Genomic DNA, 25193 nt, shown 5'->3' with positions numbered 1-25193 from the left:
CAGGGCTCGAACCCGTGTCCCCTGCATTGGCAGGCGGGTTCTTAACCACTGCGTCACCAGGGAAGTCCCTGTACACATTTCAATATGTATAAATATTGCTATTCTCTGTGTTGGGAACAAAGTTTGTCCTTGATTCTGGACTACATTTTTACCACCCTTACTTTATACATAGGAAGTTGGGGTCCCTCACCCTTATAGGTTTCTGTATTTTGTTAAGTAATTACCAGACCATGCATGGTAAATAAGCTGTTTAGAACCAAAAACTGGTTTTGTTTTCTGTTTTATTCAGAGCAGAGGCTTATGATTACTAGTGAACGAGCTTCTCAGGTGTTTCTCTTCTTTCTAGAATGCATTCATTCAAGTTCCTGAGGTTATTCTTCACTGGGGCCACAAGGTCAGGACTAATATACTAGACATCGCCCTTTCTTTCCACCATTTTCTTACAGGAGACCTATAGTGCTCCACAGGCTGTGCCAGTACCCTCAGCAGGAATCCTGGTTCTTTTCTGGTGAATGTAGGTATGCAGATTCTAATTCCAAGATAATTAATTGTATTTTCCAGCACCGCCTCACTCACAAGGTAGTTATCACGTCTAGTAGCACTTTCCTGGAATGACAGAGGGTCCTCAGCCCAAACTCTCTGGGGCTTACTCCCTGAGGGCAGGCTCACCACATCCCGAGGACTTCAGAATTCTACTGTGGAGGGGCTTGTTTCTTTGTTTGCAAAATAATTCATCTTCCAGGACCCACACCCTTGCCCCTGGAGTGTTCGTGTGAAGGACCCTCGTTCTCAGTGGGGACCTCATCCTCTCCTTACCTGTGTCCCCAGGTATCAAAAGTATCAGCAGCCCGCAGATGCTGAGAGCAAAAGTTTGTTTTGTCTAAGTAGGCGGAGGAATTATTCAATTGCAATTGTTTCACCTTTAGTAGACAATTTTTATTTTGCCAGTACAGCTTTTATTGTTCAACTCTTTTAAACCGTTGAACTTTTGTTACGCTCAGAATTTCTGAGTTGGCTGTAGGGAATTCAGTGATGATGCTGTCTCTCATTAGAAGTTTGTGTCACAGAAACTAGCGACCTTCAGTTGTTCATTCAGTCTACGTATTTCTACTGGGCTTATTTGTTTGTCCATCTCTGCCTTGTGCTCAGAACGCAGAGCAGTGAGGCCCAGATTATGTCAGAGAGAAATAGCCGGGTTTCCTTTACTTATTCATGATGTCTTGTTTTAAATTTAAATAACAACCAAAAAAATTTAGGAACTTATTTTTTACATAGTGATTTACTGGCCATAGTTACTTTCCATTTCATCCTGAGGTTAATAAAATGGGAAGTAAAAGAATGGCAAAGGGGTTTCACCTTATTTTCTATGATTTTCAAGACTTGAGATTTTTTGTTTCTCATTTCAACTTTCCTAGAAAGCAAAACTTGAGAGCTGTTTGTGGGCAAAAATAAAACAAAGGTAATTCTGAATGTCATGAAAGTGAAAAAAGAGAAGTGACGTTTCTGCTGACAAAATGGCAAAGTGTAAGTTAAACCTTAAAAAAGCATCAACCATAGAAAAGAAGGAATCATCGTATTTGAAAGATGTTAAGCAGCCACAAAGACAGAGCCAAGTGAGTCCAAAAAATGTCCATGTTGTCCTGCCCTGAAATGGGCTCCCAAAGTGGTAAAGGAAGATAGAAAGACAAAGGACAAAAATTATTTAACATGTAAATTAGAGAGCCCTCTCATCTGTCAATTGGTTACGAAGTCTGTAACCTAAGGCAGAGATTTGAGAGATCTAGACTACATTGAAGCCCTTCCCTGCTACCTGAGCAATTCACACACACACATACACACACACACATGCATGCACGCATGCATACTTCCTGGTTAACTTAGCCAATTACAATATTGGATTACCTTAATCGTTCTCAATTCTACCCAGATAGACATATCCCAGGCTGTCAGTTGGCAACAATTGTATTCTCTGAAATTCCTTTATGTATGTCTGTGTTCACTCTTACTACTGAGTCAATGTGGAAGGGATGCAAGTGCAGTCATTATTCAAAGGGACATTGAGAATTTTCTCCTAACTGTAAAGTCAAGCAACATGATCTCATACTGGGAATGGATTTGAAAAACTGACAACATACTCTTAAGAAAGAGTTAATGCACCTTCAAACAGGAGCTATTTCCTCTGATTCCCCTTGCATTTCCACACCCAGAATGGCAGGCTCTAAGCCTCCAAGAGTCCTACAGTATGTAAAGCAAATAATGATTCAGGAGGCTTGGCCAGCTGAGCAGCCTGGAGGCAAGGAACACATTCTAACCCTTCTCTCCACACAGCTGCCTTAGCCCAAAGACATGTCCTGCCTGAAGCTGGGAGTATTTTGCCTCTCTAAGATGCAAAGCTAAGGAAGCAGGCTTAGCCAAGTTATTGGTGTCAGTTCTTTCCAGGAAAGATCCTCTTTTAGCTCCGAAGAAAATGCTAGTGGAAGAAGACAGACTTCTGCCTAGAACAGAAGGAATCCTGCTCTGCAGACTTGGTCAATGTCCTAGTCCTTCTTGGCCACTAAGTGGCACTCTTCCTCCATAAGTGTTTTAATAGCCTCCAGAGTAAAATGGATCCTGCTTTCCAGTTCATTTTTGCTACAGCTACTGTTACAATATTGTAACAAGGACATCCCCTCATTCCCAAAAATATTCATCAGAAGAAAAACAATAACCTCTTATATAGGAGTTTCTGAAAAGTCCAGAACTTTCGCTCAACTTTTGCTTTTAATTTGTGGCTTTGTACTCTTAAGAGGAAATTGGTGGCCAGAACCATAAAGGAACAGGAAACAGCTGTATGAATGGCTTGTGCAGGTGAAGGAGGAGTGAATGAGGGGAGCATACTGCGAATTTCTACATTGGAGAGGAAGTACAGGCATACTTTGCTTTATCGCACTTCACAGATAATTGCACTTTTTACTAATTGAAGGTTTATGACAACCCTATGTCAAGCAAGTCTATCAGTGCCATTTTCTAACGGCTTTTGCATACTCCATGTCTCTGTGTCACATCGCCTTAATTTTCAGGATTGTTCCAACCTTCACCGGCAAAAAAATTCTGACTTGCTGAAGGCCCAGATGACCATTAGTAGTTTATAGCAATAAAGTGTTTTTTAAATTAACGTATGTATGTGTGTGGTCAGGCCACTCAAGATGGCTGCTCTCTTGCTCTCTGTACATCCCCTGCCCCACCAGTGCCTGCTTCTTCACCTACACCCTATGCACATGACTGACCTTCTTATGTACTTGCACCAGGCCCCAGCTAGTTAGTTATCAAAGGGGCGGTGAGGGGCGTGCCCCTCTACTGGTTTCCCTGGTAACTAATGAGCCCACCTGATGTCAATTCCCCTAGAACTGGCAATCTCCCCTTTGTTAGGGGAACCACTGACCAAAACTGCCCACCCTGGCCAGGCAAGATAGTAGCCACTTGCATGAGTTATCTTACAACAGCAGGTCCTGGTAAGGAATGTGGAACTAACAAGCTACGACCAGCCAGAAGATTTTCGGAAAGGTCAAAAAGAGAGAGGAAACGCCAGTCCATATGTCCTACCGACCTCCCAGAATCCTTCTTACTGGAATCCATCTTGGCTGAACGATGGGCGCGCCACCAGGAAGGACCCTGAGTCAGAATGATTGCTCAGAGACAACCTGGAAACTAACCCCGTTACCATAAAACCTGAGACTGTGAGCCACGTGGCAGTTCTCCTGGGTTCCCTTACCCTGCTGCTCTCCTTCCGAGCACCCCTCCCCAATAAAGTCTCTTGCTTTGTCAGCACGTGTGTCTCCTTGGACAATTCACTTCCAAGCGTTAGACAAGAGCCCACTCTCAGGCCCTGGAAGGGGTCCCCCTTCCTGGAACACCTTCCCCCCACAGGATCGAAGACTGCCACCAAGTCTGGCCCACTGCGCACCGCACACGGTGGAGTGTCACTCCAGGACCTTGCTTCAGACGTGTAAGCTTCCCCGTCCATTAAACCATAGATGTCTCTGTTGCTGACTCTGGGCTCTTCAGTCTTGAAGCTGGACAAGCACAGGACTTGTAGGCCTGTGGGGTGCAGCCCAACAATTGGCAGACCAGCCAGGAGCCGGAGGAAACTGCCATGAGCACAGAGATGTTGGAAAATACAGGAAGGGTAATGGAAAGTTGCAGAGGCTGTCCACTAGCATGCGGGGCCCGAAAGTTGCAGGGGTAATCCTGTGCTGGCTGTCTACTAGTTTGTGGTGGCTGTCCTTGGTTAATGGGGGCTGCCAAGAGATCTGGAGAACAATGGTCTCTAATGGCTCCGCTGTTGTATCTAAGTGAGCCTTTTGTAATTGGTTAAGCCAGCTTTCTAGAAGGAATTGGTATTTCTCTTATGCCTCTGAGATGTAAATGATCTACCTGGGATCTCTAATCTTCTAATCTCTCTAATCATCTGTGATCTCTAAGAGTAAAGGAGAAAGAAGAGCTTTTAGGTAAACTCTGTAGAAATAAATTATGTTTGGGGAATGTCTATCTAAAATAGTCTCTCCAGATTTTGGTAACTTGAAACTAAACGAAGTTGAATGAAGAGAATTCATTGACTATCTAGGTCATTTCAAATAGGATAAAATATTGAAACATTAATTGCTGGGCGGGCCTAAGTTTACCTACCCTTGCCTTCTTAGGAGAGAAAGACTAAAGTGTAAGTTTCCAATCAGGAAATGCACAATTACTTGCTTCTTGGTTTTTGCCAAAGATTAAGATTTTTAAGGGTTAAGATTATAATCGGTTATAATTCTAGTTATTGTAACCAAGTTTCTTTATGGATTACATTGTAACCAGGTGCTTAACCATGCCTTTTTAAGTCCTCTGTCATTTATAGACAATGTTTGTTGTACTCTGATGCGTTTGCAAAAGTGCTTCATCTTCAAGAAGATTCATAGGAAGGACCTTTTGACAATAACAGGTCTCTGATAAATGTCAGATTATACTGCTGAACAGGGTAAGAAATTAAGGTATCCTAATGGAAAACCTGATGGCTTCATAAAAAGAAAACAAAAAGATTGGTTACTGAGTGAACTGGTGAATATGGTTATAATTTTTATGGGTTTTGTCTGGAAAGTTACTAGTTTTTATGTGTGTTTTCCAGATAGAGGGAAGCCCTTCCCCTCAAGTTGGTTATGATTTACAGCAATTTTGGTGAACTACACCTGTGGGTAGAATTAAAACATTTTTCTTTTCTCTCTGCCCGGTCCCTCCAGAAATTGGGGACTCTTGGGTTCTGAGCAGACTTATCAGGTGAATGGGAAAGACTGTCTCCTGGCATGTGCAAGAATCTCAATATTTTGAGGACTAAGAAATCCACTGAGGCAGAGCCTGATGGCAGGCCTTGGGCATGACTTTCCTGGCGTTGAGAAGCCTGTTGGGAATTCAGTCTGAGACTCCTTCTGAGGAGTTCTACCTCAGCCAGTTTGGAGGAGCCTATATGATCAATTGACCAGACTTGTTTTGCAGACAAATTAGTCTTGATTTGGCTGTGTTTAGTGGAGATGAGGGTAATTTTAGAGAGAAAAATATATGTTTCAGTGGATGTTAAATTCTAGTTCTGCTAATTGAGGTCTAGATAGATTTATTGTGGTGGTCTGGAACTGAACCTACAATACCCTGAGCTATGCCTGTAAGTAACTGTGGTATGTATGAAAATAAAAGAATGTGATTCAGAAAAGCAAGGAGGGGAGGGCAAAAGGAGCCAGATATCAAAATCTGCAAATTAATACTATACATATTTCACTTCAGTTTAGAAAACTAACTTCTCTTCCAGATATTTATGCCGCCATTTAGGAACTGAAAATATAAATGTTACTGTGGCTATAAATGTGGCTACTATCTTGCCTGGCCAGGGTGGGCAGTTTTGGTCAGTGGTTCCCCTAACAAAGGGGAGATTGCCAGTTCTAGGGGAATTGACATCAGGTGGGCTCATTTAGGCCGCCATTTTGGAACTGAAAATATAAATGTTACCTTTGATGTGAAGAGTGACTATATTTTAGTCTTCTCCAGAACACTTCACAGAATTCCATTTTTCAGACTGTCATGTTTTTGCAGGTATTGAGAAAGAGGTGGGAGACTTCACTATTCTGATAGATATCTATATGAAAAAATAAGAAAATAGTTACCATATTTAAGCCCTAACTCTGTGGAAAATAGCCTACGAAGTGTTTTAAAATGTGTTAGTTTAGTACAATAATTCTTAGAATATTTTCACCTTATTGTACGTTTGAGAAAACTGAGACTCAGAGAAGTTAGGTGAATTTTCTAGGATCACACATAATTGCTGGCAGAATCAAGATTCAATACAGAACTCTATATTGCATATTATAGGCAATTGAAAAAGTTTCATGTTTTAGAATTCTATTAAGTTTTAAAATATGCTTTGATCCCAAAATTAAATAAACGTCTTGCTTCCTTGTTTTCTTTTTATTGGTACATACTATTTTATTTCTTTTTTGCTGGTTTCCACCTGTTCTTTACCTTAGATATTGTGGAAGAGAACTTCCTTGATCCAGTTTCAGTCTTCCATCTTATAAAGGAATTGTCCCAGGCTATTATACTCATTGCAGTTTGGTTATCTGTGCATCCCCAGGAGCCTGTGATTTTCATAAAATTGATGCTCCACATTGAGGATGAAATATAAATTTAATCAGGGAGAATGCAAATAATGTTAAAGAATAGAAGAATTCTTAGCATACCTATCTTTTCTAGAAAATGAAATGAGGTTATAGTAATAATACTAAAAACAGTGTGATAAAGAGAGGAATTAGGTAAACAGATTATTTCAATTCTGAAATTGAATTATCAGTATTAATTAGATTTAAGATAAAAGGTATTTCTGATGTTAACATGATGGAAAAACATTTCAATAAATGGTTCTAGGATGATTAGTTAGCAATCTAGGAAGAAATCAAAATAAAATCTCATCCCATACCATATGTGATAGTAAAATCCTGATGGAATGGAGAATTGACAGTAAGATTAGATTTAAAAAGGAGAGAGGAGGCCCACGGTAACCTTGTAAGCTCATGAGAAATAGCTAACCTATAAAAAAAGGTGGTTATTTTTTAATATATACAAAATTTTAACTTCAGATGAAACAGGACATGGCTACAGAGACTTGCCTGGCAAGGTGGCTGAATGAAGCCTGATCTCAGAATTTCCTCGCCTAGAAGCCAACAAAATAAGGAAAATTAAGTAAAATATACAAAATACATAAGCAGCCATCAAAGAATGGAAGAGGAATAATATTTGAAAAGTGTTAAGACATGAATTAGGGAGGAACAATGTAATAGTTCATTTTATATGTCAACTTGGCTAGACCATGGTACTCAGATACTTGGTCAAACACTATTCTAGATGTTTCTGTGAAGGTAGGTTTTACATGAGATTATAGGAATTTGACATTTAAATCAGTAGACTTTAAGTAAAGCATATTACCCTCCATATTACAGGCGGCCCTCATCCAATCAGTTGAAGGCCTTAATAGAAAAAGACTGACCCTCCCAGGAATAAGAAGGAATTCTGCCAGATACTGCCTTTGGACTTGAACAGCAACTCTTCCCTGGGTTTCCAGCCTGCAGCCTACCCTGCAGATTTTGGACTTGCCAAGCCTCTGCAATCACCTAAGCAAATTCCTTAAAATATCAATATCTCTCTTTCTCTGGTTCCTGCTGGTTCTGTTTCTGGAAAACCCTGACCGATACAGGCTGGGAAGCCAAATGTTTCCAAGCCTTCTCCATCTGCTGAATGTTTCCATCTGCCCCTCCTCCAGAGGGGAGAACAAGACAGCAAAGGACAAAAGTCTGTTGAAATTTTACTAAGGCCCTGGCCAACTCCAAGTTGGAGAACAGCAAATCCAAATGTTGAGTGAGTAACCTCAGGAAAAGATTGGAGACACACACACAGTTGCAGGACCTCCCTGCTACCTCAGCAATTCACACATACTCCCCAGTGAAATACCTCAATGAAAATATTGATTACAGAAATTCCCCTCAACTTATACCAAAATTGATACATTTGAATTTTTAAAAATGTCACTAAGCTCTCAGATACTATTCATTCACACTTCTTAGCTTCTCTCTTTTGCTACCTAGGCAGAATTTTTACTACTGAGTACAATAGATGTCAAGATTGTTATTCAGAGTGACAATGAGAATATTTTTCTATTTAATAATAGTTGAAGTCTCATATTTGGAATAAATCTGTGAAACTAAAATTTTATTGTTGAGAGTTGTTTAATGCATTATAAACCTGAGGTTTTCCTGGTTATCATTGAATTCCATGTCCAGATTGGCAGCTCTGCCTGTTTTGTTGTACATGGAAGGAGTAATTCAAAGGGAGGCTCTGGTCTGCATAGTGGGTTGTAGGCAGGGGACACATCTTTGTCCCTTTGCCTGATCCCAAAGAGTCCATGCCCTGCCTGAAGCCAGAGACTCTGGAGACTCTTTCTCTTTGTAACAAAGAGTAAAGAAACAAGTTTATGACAGCATTAGAATTAATTGGTGCCAAGAAGAAGCCTTTTTGTAGCATGAAGGGACATCCCCAGGAAGTGGTAGGATTTCTGCATAGATCAGAGGCCTGTCCTCCAGTCTTGGTTGCTGCTCTTGTTGCACTTAGCCACCTGAGGGCTGTCTTCCCTGAGGGAGTTTCATCTTCCCACGCATAAGCTGGATCCTGCTTTGTTTCCTTTTAGCTACAGCTACTATTACATCATACTCAGCTGAAATTAAGGAAAGCCTCTCTTGCAGACGTTTCTGCAAAGCGTAGAAGTTTTATTTAACTTTTGCTTTCTTCTTGTGTTGTTCTGCTTTTTAGGAAAACCATTAAGCTGAAAAAACAGCAGAAGGGAGTTGTATGAATGGTGAAGAGGTAAAAAGTGAATAAGAAGGATGGTGTGAGAATTTCTACCTTGGAGGGGAAGGAAATATTGTGATATGGGAGTGTATCCTGGAATGCTGAGAGGGAGGGAATGTGCCAGGTGCCAGAAGCATTAAATAGACAGCATGTTCTTCTGCCCTTTATCTAAATATTTATTCCCGTCTCTCAGATATCAATACAAGCCACCATTTCATCTCTGAATGTAAACAAGACACTTCTTTGAAATGAGGAACGAAATGACAATTTTTCATCCTTCTGTAAAATTCATGACAGAATTCTGTTTTTTTTAGGCTGCCTCCTTTGGAGGTCAGTTACTGAAAAGTAGGTCACAGTTCCTGAGAATTTTATGGAAAGAGACATATAATATTCTCATATACAACTGTCTGAAGGAAAACAGGAAAATACCTAGTATATTTTAATTCCTTATTCTAATATATGATGCTAAATGCTTTAAAACGCATGAGTTCATTTAGTATTCATTAAAAAATCTATAAATATTTTGAACCCATTTTATTTATGGAAAAACTGAGGCTTAGATTATGTGGGTTTCGCGACATAACACGTGTACAAGCAGAATGGAATTTCAATGAAAAATTTTTCATTGTGAGTTACGGGTGATTATTTGAGCTTTGTATTCTGGATTTCTGTTATCATTGTTAAATCTGTTTTTACTCCTGAATTATACGCAACACTCTCTTGCTCTATGGATTTCCATGGTTCATGTTATATTTTCAGACGGTTTTGACTATTTTTTTTCCTTTACATTAAGTATTGAGAAAGAGGTTGCCTGATCCAGTTTCCCACTTCCCTTTTTGAAGGAAGTCTGTCAGTCTTTATGTTCAGTATAATTTTTGTTATTTTGGAATCCACAGAAGATTGTGATATTCATAAAATTAGGAAAAATTACCAAGTAGTAATATAAAAGAATTCTTTTCATATCTAGCTGTAATATAAAATGAAATGTGTGTAAAGTTGCTGTAGTAACCAGTGTCACAATGATGAAAGTTAAGTAATGTAACTAATAAAGCCAATAATTCCAGGAAACATTACATTATCAGTAGTAATTAGATTTTTTGATGAGGGATTGAATTAGTTAACTATTCCTGCCTAATGAATTTTTTTAAATGGTGAGCAGCTTACTGATATACAAAGTAGTATTAACTTAGATAAATTATCATTGTAAGTAATTAAGTCATGATTTAAAATAAATACAATATTAAACACATTAATATGCTTTGCCAGTACCTCGATTACATAAAATCATTTAGAAAAAAGATATACTACGTAAAAAGGAAAACTATGCACGGAAAAACTAACCGACATTATTTACCAGATCCCACACTATTTCCTTCTCCACCTCAGAGTCACTAACTTCTCTGATTTACGCTTCTGCCTACTCCATTGTGGTTTCCGCTTATTCACTCCACCAAGCCAAATCTCATTAAGGTTGCCAATGCCATCTGTATTCCTGGTGTACTGTGTAGTTTCAATCCACATCTTCCATGAATCCACTGATTTCTTCTAAGCACTTTATTTTCTTAAATACACTCTTATCACTGTTGTCTGTTATTGTCCTTGTAATGTATGGCCATTCCACCTCTGTTTCCTTTGTGGCTCTTCTCTCCCCTCCCTTTAAAGGTGAAAGATCCTCAGAATCAATTTTCAGTCTTTTTCTCACTCTTCACTATCTCCCCACACAACTACCTCCGTTTCCGGCTTTCATTTGCCAGATAAGGTACCTCCAGCTACAGCATTCCTTTTAAATTATAAACTCACATATCCAACTTGCAAATGACATTTGCACTTAAATGTCTTCCAGTCAACTAGAGAGGATATCTACTGCTTTTATTTTTATTTCCTGACATTCTCCACTCTTGCTTCTGGTGAGAGAATTCATTTGTTTTTCCGTCTTCTCATTATAGCATTAAGTATGGTTATTATTTTTAGATTTCTTTCCCTTCAAAAATCAAAGAAACCAGAGACCAAGAGCTATATTTGTTGTGTTCACTTTTATATCCTGAGGGCAACATCCAACCTGGCTTACAGAAAGTCAGTTGTTACTTTTAATTTGAATATAATGTGATGGGTAAATGAATTGTGACATCCATTTCTTTAATCAAGTTGCACAATCAGGCTTGGTGTTTCTTTTTAAAGAATAAACAAATACAAGAAGTTATCTATAATAAAAATTTAATAAACAAGACAAAATAAACTAATTATAAAGAACATATTATATTACACAAGGTAAAGGTACTCAAAATATTATAAAAATAAAAATACTTTAAATCTTATAAATAGTTAAATAAATATTAAAATAGATAAATAAATATTTAATGGATAAATAAATAGATCAGCATGGGCATCTGTGAGGGACTAGTGCCTGTAGAGTAGAACATCATGTTGCTTAATATTACTGAAAACACTTGACAAATTAATTCAATTTAGGGCGTGATGAGAGCAGAAATGAGAGTCTTTGACATGGCAGCACAGGTGGAAGTGTGGTCTTGTTAGGCAGTGAGAATCATTTCCGTGTTGAAGCAGGTGTGTGTCATTCCTTTCTCCTGAGTCTTTCTTGCAAGTTTGTTGATGAAGAGAAGGATCTCATAACTTCTCCTCTGACAATCTCCCAGGCACAAGGGCTGTATTTCTTCTCTTGCAGATAGACAGTGATTCTGTGGAAGTATTTCCTCACAGCCAGGATGGAGTCCTCCTTCAGCAGGGGAGTCCCTTCCAGCCCCGCCTCCTGCATCACACAGGCTTGCAGGTCAGTGAGCTGCTGAGAAAGTGCAGTGCAGAACTTGTCCAGGAGGGTCTCATCCCAAGCGGCAGCCGAGCCCTCCGTGCTGAAGAGCCGGAAGGTCTGCTGGATCGTCTCATGGACGACAGTGATGGCTTGAGCCTTCTGGAACTGGTTGCCTCCAAACGCCTCCTGGGGGAATCCAAAGTCATTTCTGTCCTTCAGGCAGGAGAAGGGGGAGATTCTCCTCATTTGTTGCAGGAGCATCAGGTTCCTCCTGCTAGCCAGGCTGTGGGTCTGAGGCAGGTCGCAGCCCAGAGAGCAGGAGGAGTTGCAGCTGAGCAGCACCAGGGCCAGGAGTAAGGACAAGGTTGGGGCCATCAGGGACCTTGTAGATGCTGCTGGCCTGGCTGAGGTGTGAACCCTTCTCTCTAGGTTCTCTGAAGACCTTCCTTCAGGCCTGGGTCTTAAATAGGGACATATTCATTTCCATTTTCTGAATGTTTCTTCTTACTTTCTACTTCTGTTTTTAGTTTTCATTTTGCACTCTCCAAATGGGTTAGAGCAGTGTTTCTCAACCATTTTTTTCCATTATTGACTCCTCCCCTACCCACAGAGCCTTTTTAGATATTATTTCCTAATTGCCCCCCCCATGAAATTTTGATAACATGTATATCCTGTGTATGTAGTTATGTACTCCATGGATATCTCTATTCTGTACATAGGAAAAGGAAGTGCAAAGTTTACTCTTTTTATTCAATGCAGGATTAAGAATGACTAAATAAAAATGTTAAGCTACAAGTTAAATTTAAAAACTATTGGCACAACTTTATAACTAAATTTGCTGAGTGACTTACAAGTTTGTTTAATTATATAAATTGTAATATAGAAAATTACATATGCAAGTTAACAGTTTCTAAAAATACATAGTAATTTTAATGTTATGAAATATTTTAAATTATTTAAAACTGCTAAGAGCAATTGAAAATTAAATTATTTTTAAATTTATTTTGGTATTTAACTTTTAATTTTAACTCATATGAGAAAATAATTAATTTCACCAGCTGCTAGATATTCATCAAGATATTGTCAACATTTTTTATCTGTTTAGCACTAGACATAATGATTGATGTGTTGAATAACTTTAATAGAATTAAATCATGGAATAGAAACTATTTGTATTTCATTCCCAAGGCCCACATCACACTCAGCAGTGATGAGGATTAAACGTAAACAACGTCCACAAGACAGCCAATGGCAGCAAGAAGTATGCACAGCCCACCTCTCACAGTACGACTAAGATGCAGGAAAGGATGGAGAGAAAGCCTCCAGTCACAGCCATCTGTTAGCTATAGGTTTGTAGCCCTGATCTTGCATATATTTTGTGTATCTCACAAGACAATGAGAGAAAAGAAATACTAAATAAGGTTTTAGACAAGGTTGAACTTTGGAGCTCCCCAAACCATTGTAATGTCTAAGATGTGTTCACACCCCCAAGAACTAATTTTCACACTCTTGGAAGCAGTGTTAACAAATGTTCCATCTGGTGAGGAATGTTGATGATGGGGTGACTATGCATATATAGGAGCAGGGAATATATGGGAAATCTCTCTACCTTCTGCTCAACCTGGCTGTGAACCTAACCACTCTTTTTTTTAAAAAAGTATATTTAAAAAAATATCTACTGCTTATATGTGGAATCTTTAAAAATGATACAAATGAACCTATTTACAGAACAGAAATAGAGTCACAGATGTAGAAAACAAACTTACGGTTACCAAGGGGAAGGTGGGGTAGGGATAAATTGGGAGATTGGGATTGACATATACACGCTACTATATATAAAATAGATAACTAATAAGAACCTACTGTACAGCACAGGGAACTCTACTCAATACTCTGTAATGACCTATATGGGAAAAGATTCTAAAAAAGAGTGGATATATGTATATGTATAACTGATTCACTTTTCTGTACAGCAGAAACTAATGCAACATTGTAAATCAACTATACTACAATAAAAATTTTTTTAAAAAGATCCATCATCAAAAATGTATATATTTAAAGGCTAACGAAGCAGGCTTCTTAGACTGATGGAGACAGTTCTTTCCAAGAAAAAGCGTTTCTAGCTCTGAAGAAAAATCTCCTGCTAGAGGACTAGACTTTGGCATAGAACAGAAGCCAGGTCTTCAGATTGGCTGCTGTCATTGTCCATCCTGGCCAATAGGGGGCACTCCTCCTTCATAAATATTTTAATAGCCCACAGAATGAAATGGATCCTGCTTTCTATTTCCTTTTCGCTACAGCTACTGTTACATCATTGTAACGGGGGCATTCGCTCATTTCCAAAAATATTCACCAGGAGAAAAAAAAAAGAAAAAGTCCTCTCATATAGGAGTTTCCAAGAAACCTAGAACTTCACACAACTTTTGCTTTCAATTGGTGGTTTTATACTCAAGTAAAATTGACAGCAAGAAACCACAAGGGAATAGGAAACAGCTGTATGAATGGGCATTACAGGTTAATGCAAAGTGAGTGAGGACAGCACACTGGGCATTTCTTCACTGGGAAGAAGGAAATGATTATGATATGGGAGTGAAAGAATGGGGTCCAGGAAAGTAGGGAGGAAAGGGGAAGTGTGCCAGGTATCAGAATCAGCAAATATCATATATATTTTTAATATGTTCTATACAATAATACATGCCATCATACATTATATACTATATATTATTCAAATATATATAATTTTTTCAACTTTCCTTTGGAGACTGATCTCTGTACCAGATATTTACAGGCCACCAATTTCTGATTGCATATACTTCAGACTTATCCCTGATATTAAGAGTGTCTAATTTCTTCAGGATACTTCCTAAATATGTTGTTTAGACTGTCAGTGTTTTGCAGTCAGTTACAGAGAGAGGGGTAGGAGATTTCACTACTCTCGTGTAGATCTATATGAAAACATAATAGCCACCATCTGTTAAGCTCTCACTCCGTGGAAGATACTCTGCTAAATGCTTTTAAATGTTCTTGTTTAATACTCAAAACAACTCTAGGAATATTTCCACCCTACTTTACATTTGGGAAAACTGATGGTCAGAGAAGTTAAATGAATTCCTCAAAACCAAACATCTCAATTCCTAACAGAATCTAGGTGTGATGCATAATCCTATTATCACATCATAAATAATTACTTACATTTTATATCTTGAAATTCTCATACATTTTCATGCCAAAATTACACACTTTCTTGCTCTCTGTATTTTGTTGATGGATGTTATTGTGTTTTTTCCTGGCTTTCACCTAATTTTGCTCTTTACTTTGGATATTGAGGTAGAGAAATTTTCAGTTTAATTTTTTCATCCTATGAAGAAAGTGTCTCTGACTATTATATTCATTGCAAATTGACTACTTATTAATCCCTTAAGAGCTTGTGAGTTTCCTGAAGTCATTGCCCTACATATAAATCAAATCTTAATTTAATCAGAAAGAAAGGAAGCAATAGAGTAGAAGTCTTGGCTATCAATCTCTACACAAAAAGAAGATGTGTTTTATAATAACAGAAAAAGCAATGTAACAAAGGGAAAAATTAGGTAGCCAGATTACTAAAACACATAAATTCTAAGACTCTTATATTGTTAGTAACAATTAGATTTAGGATAAAGGATGTATCTGATGTTCAAATGGTGGAATTAACTTTCAGTAAAATGATTCCAGAATGATTACCTGGCAATCTAAGCAGAAATCAGTGTAAACTCTTACGCTATATGATAGATGAAAATAAAATCCTGATGGAATACAGAATTGACATAAAATTAGATTTGTTAAAGGGAATTAGGACAGTTCAAGTTCCATTCATGATGTATAAGAAGGCTTGAACATGTCCTACTACCATCAACATCTAGAAAACTGGCTGTGATGCTGAGACAAGAAAAATATCTCCTTGAGCTATCTTGTCAACAGTTATCTTGACTCTCTTCCTGGAAGTATAGAGAAGTAAAGAAATGGAAGATACAAATAAAAACCAATATGAACTTTTAGAAATGAAAAACATAATAACTGAAATGAAAATTCAAGTACAGATGTAAAGATCAGTAACCTTAAAGACACAACAGTAGAATCTGTCCAAAAGGAAGCATGGAATGAGATAAGAGCTTCAGATGTTTGGAATGCCAGAAGGAAAAGAATGAGAAGAGTCAACCAAAATATCAGAAGAAATAATGGCAGATAATCTTTTGAATTAGATTAAAACAACAAATGTATGGATACAAGAAGCTCAGTGAATCCCCAGCAGCACACACACACACACACACACACACACACAGCCACAGCAAAGCACATTATAAAATTGCTGACAACAAGTAATAAAGAAAAAAATTTTAAAGCAGTTACGTATCAAAAGCGCATTACATTGCAAAGAAAGAAAAATAAGAATACTTTTGGATAGCTTATCAGAAATTATGCAAGGTAGATGTCAATTAAAAGACATATTTAACGGCAGAAGGGGAAAAAATAAACAACCTGGAATTTTAAATCCAGAAAATATATCCTTCCAACTGAGGCTAAAATAAAGACTTTTTCAGGGAAACAGAAGCTGAGAGAGTTCATCATGATCAGACCTGTCCTATAAGAATTGTTAAAGGACATTCTTCAAAGGAGAAAATGATACCAGATGGAAACTTTGAGCTACACAAAATAAGAAAAAGTGTTAGACAGTTTACTGCAAAAATAATAAAAATGTATCCAGCAGTTCAAAACACATGTAGCAGTAATAGGTATGGCAGAGTAGCCTAGGAGAGAAGGGTGACAAATGAAGCATACTAAAGATTCTTACAATATATGGAAAGCTCCACAAAAGGTAGAGTTTGATAACTTGAAATAATACATGGTAAACAGTATAGAGAAAACTAAAATTGAAACAGAAAGGAATAGTTATTAAGCCAATAATGGAGATAAAACAGAAAATAGAATCATATGAGAAAGGTCAATTAATCCAAGAGAAGACAGGGAATTAAGAAAGGAACAGTCACAAGAACAGTTAGACATAAAATAAATAGAAGGAAACAATAAGGAGAATAGCAAAAATCAAGGAAATAGAAAATCTATGAAGAAAATAAAAGAAACCAAGAATTTGTTTTAAAAGTTTAGTAATTTTATAGAACTCTAGCAAGACTGATCTAGGTAAAAAGAGGGAGGAAAAAATTTACCACACTACCATTATTCATCCTTCAGTCTACACCAGTCTGGTTTCTGGCCTACTTTTCTACCAAACCAGATCTTACTAAAATCACCAAAGACATCTGTGTTTCCAGATCCACTGGATAGTTTAGCCCTATCCTTCCCTAAATGTACTGCTCAATCTTTACACCCTTTGTTTTCTTCTTCAATACTTTCTGAAGATCATTCTTCCCTGATTGTCTCCTGACTGCACTGGCTACTCCATCTTTGTGGTCTTTGCAGCCTCTCCTTGTCTTTTAGCCTTAAAAGTTAAACATCTTCATAAGCTTTAGGTCGTCTTCTCATTCTACACTCATCAGTAAACACATCAATTATCATGCCCTGATTTGCAAATTTGCAACAAACAATTGCAAATTAATAACAACAATGTACATTTTTGGAGATTCCAGATCAACAGATTCATCTACCAATGGGATGTCTGCCTTTAGATACTTCTCAGGCACTTATAGAATACATCTACTTTTTCCTCCTTCTTGATATCCCTCATTCAAGATTCTGGTGAAAGAATCCCTTGTCTTTTACCTCTCACTGTAGGATGATAGAAAATTGAAATTCATTAAGCATGATTAATGTTTTATTTCTCCTTCTCTTCAAAATTGAAAGTTCCAAGAGAATGAATTTTTGCAATTGCTTTATTTTCCTCTGTATCCCCAGAATAACCACATAATGTGGCATAGAAATATGCAGTTCTAAATATAAGCAACTGGAAAAAATGAATGAGTAATTTGAATTCATCATCCATTCTTCAATATGGGTTGCAAATTTATGCCTTTTTTTTCAAAAATAAACAATTCCAAGAAGTCATCAGGGAAAGAATTTCATAAATCAAACAAGAAAACAATTTCACAAAAAAGAGTATATTTTTGTTGTATTTTAATATATTATAAAGGTAAACATGGTATTATGTGAACAAACCTATTTTAACTACGATACATAGTATGACATAGATAAAGTAGATGAATGAATAAATGAACGAGTATATGAATACATTGGAGCCCTCAGCATATTAATGGTAGTTATTTTAAATTCCTGGTAGGATAATTCCAAAATCTCTGCCATATCTGAGTCTACTTCTGATGCTTGCTTTGTCTCCTCAGACTGTGTCTTTTGCCTTTTAGTGTGCCTTGAAAGTTTTTGTTGAAAGCTGAACATGATGTACTGGGTAAAAGGAACTGAGGTAAATTGACCTTTAGAATGAGGTTTTGCATTTATCTTGCTAGGACATGCCCTGTGTTTACTGTTTGCTCTAGCTGTAGATGTCAGAGACTAAAATTTCTTCTTTTGTCCATGCTTTTTTCTCCCCTTTTGTCTTTGGATTTCCCTAGAGATTTGTTCTTAAATAAAGTCTGATATTTGCAGTTCTTTTCAGTCTTAATCCCCTATAGTACAGGACCCAGTTGATGTGATGATACGTATGGGGAAGGGTGAAGTTTTATATAATCCTACGATTATATCTCAGTGTTTTAGTGAGTCTGTGCTCCTGGGCTGTGATCTTCACAGGTGCTTCTCAGATTTTTTTTACCACCCTATTTCCTGCCCCTATGAGACACGAAAAGTGGTAGGGGGTTGAAGTTGGGTATTTCCCTTCCCCGAGGTGGGTTAGTCTCTGGTAAAATAGCTTTCCTTGAGGACAGGCCTTTGTTAAGGGGAACAGAACACTGAGAGTGCTTCAAAATGATCTCCTTTTTCCTACCTCCGCTGGAAGCACCAGGAGGTTCTTCTTTGACCTTCACAGTGAGCACCTGGTGAGGTCCTGAAGGTAAGACTCACAAACGTGTAGGGCCCTCAAAAACTGGGCATCCTGCAGTCAGTTTTTAAATCTCAAGTTCATCCATGTGGATGCTCCAGTAATTCTTCAATTACAGTTTAAGTGTTCCTACCAGTACTAGTTTCAGCTCTGGTTCCTGTCCAGCAGTTCTGCTCCAAGTAAGCCATGATCTCTGCATCCTCCTCTCTCCACAGTTATAAGGGCAGCAGCTTGCACTGTGACCTCAGTTCTCTGACGCATCTAAGAAGAGTTGTTGTTTTTCAGTTTGTCCTGCATTTTTGTTGTTGTTGATATGAGGTGGGGAATGATGACTTCCAAGCTGGTTACATGTTGAGTAGGAAACCAGAATTTCCCCCAATACATTAATACATACATAGCATCATTGTAGGTATCTCTCGAGGAATGATGCCCTTAGAGATAATCATTTAAGAACAACATTTTAACACAATTTTGAGCAATTTAACCCAACGCATTCTAAGACTAAAGGAGAAATAAGATTCTGTAAAATGACTGAACACGTGGGAATGTGACTTAGTATATTAAAGAGTATCATCTCCAGGTCCCTTACCTTACTTCTTAATCTTCCTTGAAAATTTGAATATGAAGAGAATGAGCACATAATTTCCACTCTGACAATTTCCCAGGCAAGATCGCTGTCTTTTTTCTTTTTCAGGTAGAGATGGATTCCCTGGAAGTACCTCTTCACGGCCAGTGTAGGGCCCGTCACTCCCAGGGCAGATTCTTCCTCTCCCATCGCCTGCACCAAGCAGGCGTCCAGGTCCTCCAGCTGCTGATGCAGTCCAGTGCGGAGTTTGTCCAGGAGGGAGGTGTCCCAGGCGGCAGAGGAGCGCTCTGTGTGGAAGAGGCGGAAGATCTGCTGGAGCATCTCGTGGAGGACAGAGGTGGCCTGGGCCTTCGGGAGCTGGCTGCCATCCACTGTCTCCCAGAGATGTCCTTCACTCAGGAGATTAGAGAGATCCTCCTCATTTGTCTCAGAAGCATCAGGTCTTCCTGTGAACCAATCCATGCCTCTGAGACAGGTTACAGCCCAGGGAACATGTGCTGCTACAGCTAACCACCAAGTGGGCCATCAGACAGGGTGGGCATTGAGGATCTTGGGGATGCTGATAGCCTGGATGAGGTGTGTGTCTGTGTGAATCCTGGCCCCTAGTTTCTCTGAAGTCCTTTCTATAAATGTCTCTTAAATATAATATTGTAATGTTTCATTTTCTGGGTGTTTCTGGATGTTTATTCTTTTTTTTTTTTTCTTTCCTTTATGTATGCTCTAAATAGATTGGAATAGATTAGAAGACATCAATCATTTAGATTATTGTTTTCACCATTTCTGTTTAATTTGCCGAAAATCTTCAGATGTTTGAATGTAAATGAATTGAAAGCTTTCAAATGAGAAAAGTCTCTTGGTTAAAATCAAAAGTATGCAAACAGTTCTCCTTGCTAAGAACAAAATTTTACCTCTGATCCTGGGCTCTGGTTTTGCCCTCTTTATTTCCTTTGTCAGCCAAGCTGCCTCAGTCCTCTGGATTTATCCTCTTAAGAAAGGACTTACTTGGGAATTCCCTGGTGGTCCAGTGGTTAGGACTCTGCGCTCTCAACTGCCAAGGGCCTGGGTTTGATGCCTGGTCGTGGAACTAAGATCCCACATGCCCTGTAGTGCGGCCAAAAGCAAAAGAAAGGATTTACTAGACCTGTTGGACAAGTAACTCCCTTAGGAGAAAGGTCTATGTCTTGTTCACAATTTTATCATTATCTAGGGTCCACATTAATTACTCAAGACAAAATTATTAATGAATAATACACTCAGATTTTGTGTACAGAAAGTATGACCAGGTGGCAGTGCTTCACTAGGGCCTCAAGACCAGAAATGCAACTGGCATTTTCCACTCTTTTAACATGTTCCTACTAATGACTCTTCAGGTTGTTCTCCATATCCATGGCTGGTTTCTTCTTTTTTTTAGCTGCACGTGGGCATTTCAGTTCTAATTCCAAGCCCCACAACATGTTTATCCTTCACGGTACCACCTCCCCTCACCCATTAGCACATGTTTAATCTCACCTTCTGGCTCAGTGTGCACACAAGCCACACATTGTCCAATTGACTCTCACTAACTCACTCTTTAAATGAGCTGCCATTGAGTCAGCTCATCACACTTTCAACTTTTAGCAAAACTTTACTGGAGGGTAATTGCTTTTGTCCCCAAAACAATCAACTGCCCTAGACCCAACAGTGTTTCTGTGAAAAATCCCTCTTCTTTTCATTGGGTACTCAGGTGTCAAATATTTCCATAGCTTCCAGATGACACAAGCCAAACATTATGCACTCGTGTGTGTGTGTGTGTGTGTGTGTGTGTGTGCAAGGAGCATGGGTTTGGGTAAGTCATCCTTTTTTTTTTTTTCACCTTTACCTTAAATGAATTTTACTTTGCTAAATGTTGATTTCTGTATTGAATTTAATTCATTAAACTCTTGAATACTCATTATGTTCTTAAGTTTCTGAGCTGGCCACAGGAATTCAATGATGATTTACCGTTAGAAGCTTATATTGAAGTATTTAATTACTGTCCCTAGATTATTCAGTGACTACATTTCTGCTGAACTTCTTTACTCATCATTTTTTGTCTCACAGTGAAAATGCAGGGCAGTGAGGCAAGTACATGATGCTAGAGAAAACTAGCCATCTTTGCCTTACTAGTTTCAGAGTCTTTAAATTTTTATATGTTCATTTTAATTTAGTATTTTTCTGGGCAGCGGTTGTCTTGCTCTTCTGAATTACTTTCTGTTTTATCTTGAGGTTAGTCCCAAAATAAGGAGGTAAAATGGAAACATAAAGGGCCTGTACCATTATTTTCCATAATGTTCAATACTTCATTGGTTTCCTTCTCCATTCAACTTTCTTAGAAAGCTGTCATTGCACTTGGATGCACTGAGGCAAAAGGAAAACAAATGTAAATATAACTATGATGAGAGTAAGAGAAGTAAAGTGATTCCCAGGGTGAAACAATTACAATGGGAGTTCTTCTCTTGTCACCCTTCCACCTACTCCATTATGGTTTATGCTGATTAATTCCATCAAATCACCTCTCATCTGTTTCCCCAAGTAGTGGATGGTTTCAATCCACAGAGCAGCTGACTGACATTCGACATCCTATTAATCAAAAGAATGATAATTATCATTGTAAGTAATTAAATGTCATGATTTAAAATAAATAAAATATTAGACATATTAATATGATTTGCCAATATATCAAACCCATGAAATCTATCCAGAGATTAATATACTTTAAAAAGAGAAAATTATGCAGAAAAAAATCCACAATTGTTTCTAGTTCCCACTTTATTTCTCTCCTGCGTTTCAGAAGGCAGATCTCCCAGATGATATATATATTGTCACTAACTTCTCTTCTCTTATTCACCCTTCCTCCAGTGTGGTTTCTGGTGATTAATTCTCCAAACCAGCTCTCATTAAGATCTCCAATGACATCTATTTTCCCGATGTACTGAGCAGTTTCAATCCACGTTTGGAATGATGCAATTCTGAAAGCAGTTTTAGTCTTTTAAATAGGCTCTTATCACCGTTCCCTTTTATCCTATTAACTTATGGCCATTCTACCTCTGTCTCTCTGGTGGCTCTTTCCTCCTTTTACTAGTTGAAGGTTCTATGAGTCAATTTTAAGTCCTTTTCTCATTCTATTCACTCTTCACACATAACTACTTCTGTTCCTTGGCTTTCAGTTCATGGAATTGCTTGTAAATTGCAGGCTCAAAAATCCATTTTCCAAAGGACATTTGCACTTGGATGTTGGCCCCTCAAATGTAGAGGATATTGACTGCTTTTGTTATTATTTCCTGACATACCTTGCTCCAGCTACTGCTGAGAAATTCATTTTTTTCTACTTCTTCTCAGTATAACATTTATATAACTAATATTAATTATGATTATTGTTTTTAGTCTGGTTTCTCTACAGAAATCAACAATACAAGAAAGTACAGTTGAATTTGTTACATTCACCTCTGTGTCCTGAGAGCAGCATAAAACCTGGCTTAGAGGAAGTCTCTTTTTACTTATAACTTGAATAACATAGTAATGGGTAGTGAACTGTACTGTGCATTCTTTAATCAGGTTACAATCAGATGTGTTTTTTTCTTCTTTTCAGGAAAGCTAAACGTTTTAACTTTCTTTTTTTGTTTGCTTGTTTATTGAAGGATAGTTGATTTACAATATTTTATTAATTTCTGGTGTACAGCAAGGTGATTCAGTTATACATATATATATTCTTTTTCATATTCTTTTCCATTGTGGTTTATTAAAAGGTACTGAATATACTTCCCTATGCTATACAGTAGGACCTTGTTGTTTATCTATTTTATATATAGTAGTTTATACCTGCTAATCCCAAACTCCTAATTTATCCCTTCTCCCCTTTCCCCTGTGGTAACCATGAGTTTGTTTTTTATGTCTGTGACTCTGTTTCTGTTTTGTAAATAAGTTCATTTGTATCATATTTTAAATTCCGCATATAAGTGATATGTATTTGTCTTTCTCTGACTTACTTCACTTAGTATGATAGTCTCTAGGTCCATCCGTGTTGCTGCAAATGACATTATTTCATTCTTTTTTATGGCTGAGTAGTATTCATTGTGTGTGTGTGTGTGTGTGTGTGTGTGTGTGTACACCAAGATGTAATTTTTTTAAAATAATAAACATACAAGAAGTTTTCTATAGCAAAAATAATTTAATGAACAAAGAAAATAATAAGGTGACTAAATACAAAGAATATTTTTTCTCTGAAACTACAGTGTAAATGTGCACATAATATATGAACAAAAATAATTTTAATATTTGTAAATAGTTAAATAAATAAATACTTAAATAGATAAATAGATCAGCATGGGCATCTTTGAGGAACTAGTGCCTGTAGAGTAGAACACCATGTTGCTTAATATTCCTGAAGACATTTGACAAATTAATTCAATTCAGGGCATGATGAGAGCAGAAATGAGAGTCTTTGACATGGCAGCACAGGTGGAAGTGTGGTCTTGTTAGGCAGTGAGAATCATTTCCGTGTTGAAGCAGGTGTGTGTCATTCCTTCCCCCTGAGTCTTTCTTGCAACTTTGTTGATGAAGAGAAGGATCTCATGACTTCTGCTCTGACAATCTCCCAGGCACAAGGGCTGTATTTCTTCTCTTGCAGATAGACAGTGATTCTGTGGAAGTATTTCCTCACAGCCAGGATGGAGTCCTCCTTCAGCAGGGGAGTCCCTTCCAGCCCCGCCTCCTGCATCACACAGGCTTGCAGGTCAGTGAGCTGCTGAGAAAGTGCAGTGCAGAACTTGTCCAGGAGGGTCTCATCCCAAGCGGCAGCCGAGCCCTCCGTGCTGAAGAGCCGGAAGGTCTGCTGGATCGTCTCATGGACGACAGCGATGGCTTGAGCCTTCTGGAACTGGTTGCCACCAAACGCCTCCTGGGGGAATCCAAAGTCATTTCTGTCCTTCAGGCAGGAGAAGGGGGAGATTCTCCTCATTTGTTGCAGGAGCATCAGGGCCCTCGTGTTAGCCAGGCTGTGGGTCTGAGGCAGGTCGCAGCCCAGAGAGCAGGTGGAGTTGCAGCTGAGCAGCACCAGGACCAGGAGGAAGGACAAGGTTGGGGCCATTGGGGACCTTGTAGATGCTGCTGGCCTGGCTGAGGTGGGGACTCTGTGAACCCTGCTCTCTAGGTTCTCTGAAGACCTTCCTTCAGGCCTGGGTCTTAAATAGGGACATATTCATTTCCATTTTCTGAATGTTTCTTCTTACTTTCTACTTCTGTTTTTGCTATTCATTTTGCACTCTCCAAATGGGTTGGGGCAACGTTTCTCAGCCATTATTTTTTCCATTATTGCCTCCTCTTCCCCTGCCCACAGAGCCTTTTTAGATAGTTTTTTCCTAATTGCCCCCCCATGAAAGTTTGAAAACACATATGTACTGGGTATCTATTTATATACTCCATGAATATCTGTATACATAAAAAAGAAAGTGAAAATTTTACTGTTTTTATTCAATGGAGGGTTAAGAATGAAAAAAATTTGCACTAAAAATTGTATTTAAAAGCTATTGAGAACTAGGGACTTCCCTGGTGGTCCAGTGGTTAAGAATCCACGCTTCCACTGCAGGGGGCATGGGTTTGATCCCTGGTCGGGAACTAAGATCCCACATGCTACGCAGTGTGGCCAAAAAGAAAAAAAATGTTATTGACAACTAATTTAACTTTATAACTAAGTTTGCAGAGTAATGTTTTTTTTAGTCAAAAGATATATTTGAAGAAGCTTACTGATTTTCTAAATTAAGCTTTATATTATAAACATTTTCTTATGCCATTAAAAATTACTCAGGGACTTCCCTGGTGGCGCAGTGGTTAGGAATCTGCCTGCCAATGCAGGGACACGGGTTCGAGCCCTGGTCTGGGAAGATCCCACATGCCGTGGAGCAACTAAGCCCGTGTGCCACAACTACAGAGTCTGTGCTCTGGAGCCC

At 38.4% G+C, this 25193-nt stretch overlaps 2 protein-coding genes and 1 pseudogene across 2 annotated transcripts; all 3 read right to left on the bottom strand.

The window, feature by feature from the left end:
• Positions 1-11470: 11470 nt before the first annotated feature.
• On the bottom strand, positions 11471-12040 carry LOC137769886 (interferon alpha-1-like). Its single transcript, XM_068551971.1, has one exon. The coding sequence runs from the start codon at positions 12038-12040 to the stop codon at positions 11471-11473; it is 570 nt and encodes a 189-aa protein (XP_068408072.1).
• A 6748-nt stretch (positions 12041-18788) lies between these two features.
• LOC137770957 (interferon omega-2-like) lies at positions 18789-19756 on the bottom strand (annotated as a pseudogene).
• Positions 19757-23764: 4008 nt separating this feature from the next.
• LOC137769898 (interferon alpha-1-like) lies at positions 23765-24334 on the bottom strand. Its single transcript, XM_068551995.1, has one exon. The coding sequence runs from the start codon at positions 24332-24334 to the stop codon at positions 23765-23767; it is 570 nt and encodes a 189-aa protein (XP_068408096.1).
• Positions 24335-25193: the final 859 nt, after the last annotated feature.

This window comes from Eschrichtius robustus, chromosome 10 (genome assembly GCF_028021215.1).
Source record: "Eschrichtius robustus isolate mEscRob2 chromosome 10, mEscRob2.pri, whole genome shotgun sequence".
Lineage (NCBI taxonomy): Eukaryota > Metazoa > Chordata > Mammalia > Artiodactyla > Eschrichtiidae > Eschrichtius > Eschrichtius robustus.
This window is presented reverse-complemented; position numbering and strand designations above follow the sequence as displayed.